We start from the raw sequence: 12,570 nt of genomic DNA, 5'->3' as shown, positions 1-12,570 counted from the left end.
TTACAAAAACAATTAGTTGAAGGTACAAATATGGGTATAATTAAAAAATTAAAAAAATTACAAGACTATATCTGAGTATTGGGGCTGTTACAATTGCAAATGGTGTTAAGTTTGCACTTTTGGCTCGAGTAGCTTCACTTAATACTATTCAGTTCTGTCATGTTTGTGACTGTCTTCTTTCCAGCTGCTGTCTTAATGATTACTCTGCCATCCTGAGTCCACACATTCTGAAGACCGAAATGGGATATGGCACTGTTTAAAATCTTTAGCCGTTCGTGTGTCAGATCTTCCCTTATTGTAAGTCCTGTCCTTGCTAACTTCTTCTTCTGGGTAAAGATCTCTGCCCTTTTTCGGTACGAGACAAATTTAATTATTATTGGACGAGGTTTGGTGGCACCTGGTAATTTTCGTCCCACCAGGTATACAATGGAATGGACAACTGACTTGTAAATGTGTCAGCTGTGAATTGGCTTAGGATAGAAATCTGCTGTTTGTTGTACCTTACAAACTGGTACTCAGCAATTGCCAGTATTGGGGACCTTAGTCTGGCCTATGTCTGTGAGTTGATTAGGAACATGGCACCCCATCTGTCAGTTTGTAGGATTAATGGTTTAGCCATCACCTGAGCTTCAATGAAATGTTTGTTCTGGCCTGCAGAAAATTTGTTGTGGCCCACAGAAAACAGCAGACACAGTGAGAAAATATTGTGAAAATCAATGTTTCTGTAGGTGGGGGTGGGGGTAAGGGGGAGGGTATAGAGATCAACATACTGCTGTGTGACTGTTTTTTACATTTATTGCAAGAGACCCATCGCTTGGGGTAGGCAGCCCGCTCTTGCTGTACAAAACGAGGGGCAAGAAGGAAATAGTATTTGCTGTTCCTACTGCCAACAATGTTTTTGTCTGTGTCGACCTGGTTGGCTTACTTGTACTGTGGCTACCTCCTCTTCCCCCAGCATGCTAGTCTCTGTGCATAGGGGCTGTGCATATCAACAATGGCAACATCACTCAAAGTCTCTCATTGGTCGCCTGCAACACAGGATACCTCGAGTGACTCTGCAATATTTAAAACCTCTTCTAACATAGGTTCCGTAGACTGAAGGGTACATTAAAGCACCTCCTTATCTGGGGCTGAATGAAAGATTTCATCCCTGACCATGGTGTCTGCATAAGACTCCTGAGCCTTAGCTGTGACTAATCGACACTTATGACTGAAACTGTTGAGCACGGCTGCTTATGCTCGATATGATTGCTGCGACTGTTTATGACATTGGTAGAATTCAACACATGCAGCAACCACATGTGTATGCTTGCAGCGATAGGAGGACAGCGAACTACACATATCAACAAAAGAAAGTGCTGCTGATCTGAACAGAGGAGCCAACTGTCACAGTCAGTGAGAGGATATCCACAATAAGAAAAGAGCCCTAGAGAACTCCATGTTGACCACCTGGAACACCACAAAGTGTTGGTGAAGCTGCTTCTTGTAAGCATCCCAGTCTTCTTTGGATTCATCATAGGGAGGGAACAGCAGCGGGTGAACAACTGGTGCCTGAGAATGGGTCAGCATAGCTGAAAACCACTCCAACATGACCATATGGACCTGCGGTAGTTGCAGAATTGATTGGAGTAAAGCATTCCTATAAGAGCTAAATGGCAGCGAAATCACAGAACGGAAACACATGAAAATTCTGTCCTCAATGTCATGACAGAGAAACCATAGAACAGAAATACATGAAAATTCTGTCCTCAACATCGTCACTTGTGTTCTAACTAGGAACACAAGGAAACACATGGCCATAAAAGGGATAAAATTTATTGGGTCGCAGAGTAACATTAATAAGAATATAGTGAAAGTAGTGTACATGTCTCAAACACATTTAACAACTATGGGCCTGTACATACCATTATAAAGACACTACCCACGTTAGGTGTTGATGGTGTAGTGCTGCGCATACATGACAGACCAGTCAGTGACTGTGCTGCTACCGGTGGCCACCTCAGGTAGTCGCGGCTATGCTGTTTGAGTATCAGTGTGTACTATGATTGCTGTAGTTGCCTAATTTACATCTGCTGTGGGCAGTAGGTTAGTAATTGGTGGGTTACTACAAATCCCATCCTGATTGAAGTTGGGAGTGGGGCAAAAGATAAGACCTTTGGTAAGGACTAATATTTCTGTGGGACCGACACTTTTGGAGATAGGTTCATGAGTGTGTTGAGGGTTTATTTAAGCTCCAGGTTTTGTATGGTGGTTGGAGGGAGATGTTTACCAATGTTATTATGTTTCAAGTGAACTGGATGTTAATTGTACAGCTTTTGAAATAATATTCTGTCTGCCATTAACTGTATTTACTCCACAACAGTTGGCACTTGTAAAGTCTATTACTACTTCTTGCATAGCTGTTTCCGGCATGGCTGATTGTTAACAAACAGAACTTATTACTAATAACTTATTACTATTACTAATGCCATACCTTATTACTAATAACTTATTACTAATAACTAATCATACAAGGCTAACAAAACAACTTCAAAATCTTGTCGGGTGCCATCACCAACAATCAGTCTTTCCTTCTTAACCCATCCGGTAAGTCTCCTCTGATACAGGGTTTCGGGCAACTTTTCCGAACTCTCCCCATTTCCTAAACCTTGTCTGTCCTTTCCTTCATCTCTGTTTGTTTTCTTCAGCCCTTCTACCAGAAGAAGGAGCCACTGGCTCCAAAAGCTTGCACATTTCTTTAACCTTTAAATGTGTTTTCTCTTGCCACAGCTTTGTAAACAGATTTTTTATCTATCCATTAAATTATAAAACAATTTCACAGACATTCTGTTGATGTAGCACCTATCCATTATGTCATGGATTATTATGGTTTACTAAATAAATCACTTTGTCATAATTCTGTTACACACATGTTCCATAACCAAACTCCACCAAAATACTTTTTCTCTTTTTAAATTAATTTATCAAAATGTATCCTTGCCCTTGGTACCTATTCTGTGGCTATAGTTATGTGCTTTCCTTCTTTCTGTTCCTCACGTTTATTCTGATGAGTGGATTTTAAAAATTCAAAAAACATTAGATTTTTGTTGAATTTTTCATAGTTTTAAAGATGGTGTTTTTTTTTTTGTTGTAGGCAAGAAACAGGAAATAAAAGAACAGGAAGTACTTGTTGATGAGGGACCAAAATACACAAAAGAGCAACTTCATTCTCTTGTAAGTGTGTGAATTGAGATGGATCAACAATTGCTTTGTGCTTTTTCCATGACCAGTGTTACATATGTTATTTGTTGCAGGTCGAGAAAGTTAAAGCATTTACTGTGTTATATGGTCTTTCTGCATCAAACTGGTCAGAGGAGGTGTACAGTGTGATAGAAAAATTTTTCACAGAGAAGTCTGAAGATGTGCTCAGCATCTATTTTCATGGGACAACTCTCTGTGCCAGCTTGGGATATCCAAACTTTCGTGTTCGTGATCTTACTTATTTTGTGAAAGATACAGCGAGTGAGATTTCACCAGAAAACTTTTTTGAAAGTGTCACATTTGGTACCATAAACAATGGAATTGAACTGTCAATGTTGAATATAGTTGGCAAAATATATGCTCCCCCATTCTTTACTGCAACCGCATGGCCAGACAGTATCCTTTGACTAGTTTTTTTGTTTACTGTTAGTTAGTTTTACTGTTAAGTTATATTTTGTTCCAGCCATAGAATGGCAGTTTTGTATTTGAAACTGAATATTGAAACAAAAGACAGGGAGTAGTTGTTAAAGCATTTGTATTGAAGGTAACAGATAAGTGTAATAATTGCAGTGATCTAATCTCTGACTTTTCTTCCTCTCCAGGTAGGTGCAAATCACTTTCTGTATGGTTACCTCAGTAACTGAAACCCAAGTATTTAATGCATTGCTTGTTGGCTTTTGTCTCAGGATCTTCATCTCACATTTAAGACTTCTGTGACTTTTCGCCAGCACAAGTGACTGCCGTTTTGAAAAGGTCACCTTCCATTGCTGGTGGCAAACACACCAACAATGAAGGGTGAACTTTTGAAAGCACTTATGCTGGCAAAACATCAGAAAAAGAGTTAAACAAACATCGGCCAAAGATACTGAGAAATAAGTCAACAGGCAATACGTCAACAAGTGGCCACAAAATCATGAACGTTTTTGTCCCAAGTATAATAAGTTTTAACTACTAGAATTTATTCTTTGTACTTTGTGCCCTCAACCCCTGCCTCCTCTCTCTCTGTCCCCCATTTTTTAATTTAAATTTTGCACAAACAGTGTTATAATGTGTGAGTTACAAATACACTGTCACTGTCAAATTCTCTGCTTAGTTTCCTCACATGCAAAATTGTGTTCTTAACACAAATATACAACATTAGTAGCTGTGTCATTCTCAATGTGAGTATTGTCCATAGGTTTACAAATAAGACACATTTATCTCAGAAGATACGGCTTCATTTGCCATTTGCATTATTTGCATTTTCAGTAAATTTTAAGTAATGTAACTCACCTTACAGACATTATCTGTTCATAAATTTATCTAAGGAGTTGAAGGAGTTGTCATTAACATGATATCAGTAAACTGCAGGAACATCCATGGTAAGGTCACAGACTCAAAATCATATGTTAAAGGTAATGACTCATAGATAGTATTAAGAACAGAAAGTTCATTGAAATCAAAAGTGAATAGCAACAAAATTCTTTATTCAGATTTGAATATTTATTGTAAGAATAGGTTAGACACCAAAGGTGGTGGCATATTTATTGCTGCAATGTATTCAATAGTATCTGCTCAGGTTATCACTCATTCTGAATGAGAAAAGTGTGAAGTTATCCGTGGAGTACTAAAAGGAATCCTCTAAATTTTGGTTACACAATAAATCACGTAAATCTAAAGGCTTTAAATTCAACTAAATACTTAGAGATTACAATTATGAATAATTTAAATTGGAATTTTCACATATATAATGAGGTGGGTAAAGCAAACCAAAGACTGCATTATATTGGCAGAACACTTAGGAAGCCCATCAGTTCTACTGAATAGATTGTTTACACCAGGCTTGTTCACCATCTTATGGAGTATAGGTGTGCAATGTGGGATCTGCATCAGAGGGGATTGATGGCAGACATTGAAAAAGTCCAAAGAAGGCCATCTCATTCTGTATTATCACAGAATAGGGGGGAGTGTGCCACAGATATGATATGTGAATTGGGGTGGTCATCATTAAAACCAGGCATTTTTTGTTGTTGTGGCAGGATGTTGCCATGAAATTTCAGTCACCAATTTTCTCCTCAGATTGCGAAATATTCTATTGGTGCCTGGCTACATAGGGAGAAATGATCACAATGACAAAATAAGAGAAATTAGAGTTCACACAGGAAGATTTAAGTGCTTGTTTTTCCTACATGCCATTCGATATTGGAACTGTAGAGAAATACCTCAAAGGTAGTTCGATGAACCCTCTGTCAGGCAGTGAATTGTGAACTGCACAGTTATCATGTATATGTATATGTGGATGTAGATGAATTAATCTGTGTGAAGTTGAGTATCAAAGGTGGGCCAAAAATGGTTTTTGGATGCCTTTATAGATTGCCTGTGTCAGGAGCTGTAGTGTTAGAGCACTTCAGAGAGAATTTTCTGTATGAGTTTCCTTATCATGCTATTGGGAGTAATTTGATCACAATTGGCATCAGAGGCAGGAACTCATGGGACATCGTTCTGAATGTCATGTCCGAAAATTACTTTGGGCAGATAGAGAACCAACTTGTGAAGATCACATCTTAGACCTCCCATCCATTGTCAATTAGGTCTTAAAGGATGGGTAAGACCCACTGCAGATTAATAATCATGTTAGAAAACTGCTGTGTAATCAAAGAGAGCTTCAGCACAGATTCAAGAGAAGTCTAAACCTACCTGGCAAACAAAAGCTGAAGAAAGCAAAAATAAGCATAGGGAGGACAATGATAGAAGTGTTCAATGATTTTGAAAGGAAAATTTGCTAGGTGATCTGACTAATAACTGTTTAAGAGGTTTTGGTCTTAGTGTCTTCAGTCTGAGGACTGGTTTGATGCAGCTCTTCATGCTACACTATCGTGTTAAAGCTTCTTCATCTCTGTATAAGTGGTACAACCTACTTCCTTTTCGAATTGCTTATGTTTTCATCTCTTGGTCTTCCTCTATAATTTTTACTCCCCACACTTCCCTCCAGTACTTAATTAGTAGACCTTGATGTCTCAGAATGTGTCCTGTCACTGATCCCGTGTTTTGGTTGAGGTATGCCAATAATTTCTTTTCTTCCTAATTCTGTTCAGTACCTCCTCAGTGGTTATTTGACCTGCCCGTCTAATTTTCAGCATTCTTATGTAACACCACATTTCAAAAGCTGAACTGTTTATCATTCACATTTCACTTCCATACTTGGTTATACTCCAGACATATACCTTTACAAGACTTTGAATACTCAATTCTAACAAATATCTCTTCTTCAGAAACACTTTTGTTGACACTGCCAGTCCCTGTTTTATATTCTCTCTGCTACAACCACTATCAGTTATTTTACTGCCCAAATAGCAATACTAATCCACTACCTTAAGTGACTCTTCCCTAATTTGCTCAGCAATGCCTATCTTCTGTTACCATTGTTTTGCTTTTTTTGATGTTCGTCTTATACTTTCATTTCAAGACACTGTCTGTCCCATTCAACTGATCTTTCAAGTTCTTTGCTGTTTCTGACACAATTGTGATGTCACTGGAAAATCTCAAATTTCTTATTTCATCTCCATGAACTCTCAATTCCTTCTCCAAATTTCGGGGATCACACTGGCACTGAAATGGAAAATGGTGGAGAGATCCCTGAAATACCGAATTCAGTCTTTCAAAATCGTTTCACTGTGCAAGATCATTTATACAGTCCCTGCTTACAATCATTGTAAAGACATTGACATGGCAAATATTGAGATAAATGATCATGGACTAGAAAAGCTACTACCATTGCTTAATAGTAGGAAGGCATGAGGTGAGATACCTATAAGATTCTACAGAGATTATGCAAAAGAGCTTGCACCTCTTCAAGCAGCAGTTTATCATAGTCACTGGAACAACAAAAAGTACCCACTGACTGGAATAAAGCACAGGTCATTCCCGTTTTCAAGAAGGGTTATAGGATAGATTCACAGAATTACAGGCCTCTGTTGCTGAGGTCAATCTGTTGTAGAATTTTAGAACGTGTTTTATATCACATATTAAGATTTTGTGGAGAATGAAAATCAACTCTATAAAGATATATATGAATTCTGCAAACAGAGATCTTGTGAAACTCAGCTCACTCTCTTTCTCATGAGATCCACTGTGCTGTAGACATTGGTGCTCAGGTTGATGCTGTTTTAATAGACTTCGGGAAGCATTTGACACTGTCTCGCAGTGCAGTTTAGTGAAAAAAAAAAATGAGCTTATCAAGTATTGCACCAGACTTGCAACTGGATTTAAAACTTCCTTGCAGAAAGAGCTCACCACATCGCTCTTAACAAAACTAAATCAGCAGATGTAAAGGTAATTTCAGTAGTACCCCAAGGAAGTGTGCTATGACAGTTACTGTTTACAATAGATAACAATTATTTTCATAGTTTATTAAGTGGCAGTCAGTTCCTTGACATTAGCTGTATCAGGCACAGATTCGCTACCCAACAGTGACAATATGAAAGTTTGTGCTGGACCGAGACTTGAATCCGGGTTTCCTGTTTGTTGTGAGTGGTCACCTTAACTACTTCAGCTAACCTTGTATGCTCCACAGACCGTGCCAAACTTTCGTATGTCACACTGTTCACATCCTTATATCATAGCCCACTTAAATTCATCACCTAATGCTTGGAGAATTGCTGGGATTCCCACAACAGGGAGAATGAGTCAATGAGGAATTGTGACCAATGTTTGTTACCAACATGTGCAACACAACTACATTCATGTCTGTAAGAAAAGACATTGTTAACGATCCACAGCTGTACAAAATAATAAGAAAATTATTCATTGATTGTGAGTTCCTTGACATCAGCTGTATTAGGAATAGAGCTACTATGCGGTCCGGCACAAATTTTCTATGTCACTATCGGGTAGTTGATCTATACCTATTACAGCTGATGTCAAGGAACTCACAGTGAATGAATAAATTTAAAAATATTTCGTACAGCTGTGCATCATCACATTATTTGTTCACCCAGACATGCATCTAAATATGTAAATGATCTAGTAGAAAATTTTGGAAGCTCCATAAGGCTATTAGCAGATGATGCAGTTGTCTGGAAGAAGTAACAATGCTAGAAGACTGCAAAGGACTGATGAGTGATGAAGGAACTGGAAGTCGATCCTGAATATATATATAAATGTAACATATTGCACATATAAAGGAGAAGAAATCCACTACTGTACAACTACACCACTGATGACACATTTCTGGAAACAGTGTCTGCTATAAAATATCTAGAAGTAACCATATGGAGCATTATTAAGTCGAGTGATCACATAAAAAATAGTAGGAAAAGCAGTTGCCAGACTAAGATTCATAGGTAGAGTCTTAAGGAAATGAAACTCATCCAAGAAGAAAGTGGCTTACAAAACACTGGTCTGACTGATCCTTTGGTACTGATCATCACTCTGGAACATTTATCAAGCAGGACTAACAGCAGAGAGAGAGAGAGAGAGAGAGAGAGAGAGAGAGCAGTGCATGTTGTCACAGGATCTTTTAGTCAGCCATTTTATCACAGCATCGTTTAATCAGTGAGAGAGGGTTTCGGAGCTGTTCAACAAACTCTAATGCTAGACACTACAAGAGAGGCCTTATGCATCATGGATTGGGTTAATACTGAAATTCCGAGAGAGTATGTTTTGGTAAGAAATTTTTTGTGGTTATAAAAAAAGAAAAAGAAAAACAAGGAAATTATGTAGCCCAAGGTAGCATCTTCCTTCAGCACATTTATGGAATTCCATTTCAACAGAATAATGCATATTCGCATGGTGATAGGAATGTTTAAGGTTTCTCCACAAAAAAGGTACAGCTTCTTTCATGGCTTACCTATTCACAGTATATGTTGCCCCTTGAATTAGTGTATGATATCACTGGCTAGAGACTTGGTGAAAATTTCCAGTACTCAGTCAGTTGACGTTTGGACTGAAATAAAAGTTATCTGGTTTGCCAGAACTATGTTCAAAGGCTGTTTGACAGGGTTCTTGTATATGAAGAGACACTTATTGCAATGTACTACACTAATGAGCCAAAACTTATGTCCACTGCCCACCTTGAGACTGAATACAACATGATGGTGTTGTGACCAAGTGGTGTAATGAAGAGTATGTAAGCAGAGCAGAGATGAATAGGGAATCATTCTAGTCATGATGTATGCCACAAATGGGGAAAGCCTCTGATGTAAGTGACTTTGACAAAGGGCAAATAGTTATGGCCCAACTCCTCAGATTGAGGGGGAAATAGCAAGATGGTAGGCTGTCTGTTCGCTTCTGTCGTGAGAATCTGTGGAAAATGGTTGGAGGATGGTGAAAACATGAGTAGGTGACAAGGCACTGTGGACAACCATGCCTCATCAAGAAAGGCTTACCAGCTCTGTAAAGTAGGATAGCCTGTCATCTGTGACAGATATGATGACTAAGTACAATGCTGGTGCAGGCACAACTATTTTGGAGTGCACATTGTTAAACATGGGGCTCCATTGCAGATTATAAATAAATTAATAAATGGTTTATTTGTCCATAATAACTTAACAGTCATGGACATAGTCAGTTTACAAACACAAGAACATTAAAAAAGTTTAGAAGTGAAGATAAATTATACACAATAACATTAAAAATCTTTGAGTGGTTACAAACATTTATCAATGAACAGTTGCTTTAATTTTGTCTTAAATGTTTCCTTTTAACAATTTTGTATTATTTGGCAATCTGTTATAAAAATGTCTTCCAGCAGAAAATGGATATGATCTGTTACTCTTTAAATTTTATGTGGTAATCCTCTGTTTTTCTTGTATTATACACTCCTGGAAATGGAAAAAAGAACACATTGACACCGGTGTGTCAGAGCCACCATACTTGCTCCGGACACTGTGAGAGGGCTGTACAAGCAATGATCACACGCACGGCACAGCGGACACACCAGGAACCGCGGTGTTGGCCGTCGAATGGCGCTAGCTGCGCAGCATTTGTGCACCGCCGCCGTCAGTGTCAGCCAGTTTGCCGTGGCATACGGAGCTCCATCGCAGTCTTTAACACTGGTAGCATGCCGCGACAGCGTGGACGTGAACCGTATGTGCAGTTGACGGACTTTGAGCGAGGGCGTATAGTGGGCATGTGGGAGGCCGGGTGGACGTACCGCCGAATTGCTCAACACGTGGGGCGTGAGGTCTCCACAGTACATCGATGTTGTCGCCAGTGTCGGCGGAAGGTGCACGTGCCCGTCGACCTGGGACCGGACCGCAGCGACGCACGGATGCACGCCAAGACCGTAGGATCCTACGCAGTGCCGTAGGGGACCGCACCGCCACTTCCCAGCAAATTAGGGACACTGTTGCTCCTGGGGTATCGGCGAGGACCATTCGCAACCGTCTCCATGAAGCTGGGCTACGGTCCCGCACACCGTTAGGCCGTCTTCCGCTCATGCCCCAACATCGTGCAGCCCGCCTCCAGTGGTGTCGCGACAGGCGTGAATGGAGGGACGAATGGAGACGTGTCGTCTTCAGCGATGAGAGTCGCTTCTGCCTTGGTGCCAATGATGGTCGTATGCGTGTTTGGCGCCGTGCAGGTGAGCGCCACAATCAGGACTGCATACGACCGAGGCACACAGGGCCAACACCCGGCATCATGGTGTGGGGAGCGATCTCCTACACTGGCCGTACACCACTGGTGATCGTCGAGGGGACACTGAATAGTGCACGGTACATCCAAACCGTCATGGAACCCATCGTTTTACCATTCCTAAACTGGCAAGGGAACTTGCTGTTCCAACAGGACAATGCACGGCCGCATGTATCCCGTGCCACCCAACGTGCTCTAGAAGGTGTAAGTCAACTACCCTGGCCAGCAAGATCTCCGGATCTGTCCCCCATTGAGCATGTTTGGGACTGGATGAAGCGTCGTCTCACGCGGTCTGCACGTCCAGCACGAACGCTGGTCCAACTGAGGCGCCAGGTGGAAATGGCATGGCAAGCCGTTCCACAGGACTACATCCAGCATCTCTACGATCGTCTCCATGGGAGAACAGCAGCCTGCATTGCTGCAAAAGGTGGATATACACTGTACTAGTGCCGACATTGTGCATGCTCTGTTGCCTGTGTCTATGTGCCTGTGGTTCTGTCAGTGTGATCATGTGATGTATCTGACCCCAGGAATGTGTCAATAAAGTTTCCCCTTCCTGGGACAATGAATTCACGGTGTTCTTATTTCTATTTCCAGGAGTGTAATTATGGATTTCACTGTTGGTTACACTATGCTCCATATTTTCTTTTACAAACAGTATAGTTCTGAGAACATACAATGAACACACTGTTAGTGTGTTATACTTAATGAAATATTCTCTACAGTACTGGCGCTTACTACTATTAGCTAGTATCCTAATTGCTCTTTTCTGGGCTCTAAAAGCCCTGTCCATATATACTGTTGGTGCCCCACCCCAAATCTCGATACCATATTGCAGGTGGGAGTGTATGATTCCAAGATAGATTTGTCTTAAAACAGGTGGCACTATTGTGCTAGAAAGGCATTTTAGGAGGTAGATGTTACAGGAATTTTTTTTGCACATGTAGCTGATGTGCTCCTTCCATGTATGATGTTCGTCTTCTATCCCAGGAATTTGTGTTTATTAACTGTTTCAACTGATAGCTCGGGTTCTGAATCCACTTGTTATGATTTATAATTTAGCAGAAACTCCATCAGAATTGTTTTGTCCTTATTTAGTGCCAGTTGTTTCTGGTTAGATATTCTGTGATGAGGCTAATGTTCTTACTTATGAAGGAGGTATTATCAGCATAATTTATAATTTGAATTTTGTGGAATTATTATATCATTTATGTACACAATAAACAAAAAAGTCCCAAAAATGCTTCCCTGAGGGACTCCACAGTTAAGAATTTTATAAGATGATTTTACTGTTTGTGTATGTCTCCCAGTTGTATATTACAGCTTTACACATTGTCTCCTGTCATCAGGGTAGGATCTTAACAAATCTAATGCTACTCCTCTGACTCCATAAGTTTCAAATCTATGTAGAAGAACAGAATGATTTACAGAGTCAAAAGCCCTGGATAGGTCTAAAAAGGTGCTAATAACTTTGTTTATTCAGTACCACTTGCAAAAATGTAACTACAGCTATTATTGTAGACTGGCCCTTCCTGAAACCATGCTGAAAGTTTTTTAGTAGATTGTACTTACAGAAAAATGATTCAAGTTGATCAAGAAGTAGCCTTTCCAACAGGTTACTAAGTATTGATGTCAATAAAATAGGCCTATAATTTTGTATATCTGTGGTTATTCCCTTTTTATGCATCAGTCTTATTCCAGTGACTTTTAACAAGT

The 12,570-nt window shown here is 40.0% G+C and overlaps 1 protein-coding gene across 1 annotated transcript in view; it reads left to right on the top strand.

Moving 5' to 3' along the window:
- LOC126417162 (dynein axonemal heavy chain 2) overlaps positions 1-12,570 on the top strand; it is a 959,377-nt gene that overhangs the window by 40,607 nt on the left and 906,200 nt on the right. Inside the window, 3 exon segments of the mRNA XM_050085060.1 lie at positions 3,134-3,213; positions 3,294-3,636; positions 7,544-7,551. Of these exon segments, the coding sequence (XP_049941017.1) occupies positions 3,134-3,213; positions 3,294-3,636; positions 7,544-7,551 (431 nt within the window).

The sequence above is a fragment of the Schistocerca serialis genome, chromosome 8 (assembly GCF_023864345.2).
Source record: "Schistocerca serialis cubense isolate TAMUIC-IGC-003099 chromosome 8, iqSchSeri2.2, whole genome shotgun sequence".
Lineage (NCBI taxonomy): Eukaryota > Metazoa > Arthropoda > Insecta > Orthoptera > Acrididae > Schistocerca > Schistocerca serialis.
The sequence above is the reverse complement of the archived record's forward strand: the minus strand, read 5'-3'. Positions and strand labels throughout refer to the sequence as shown.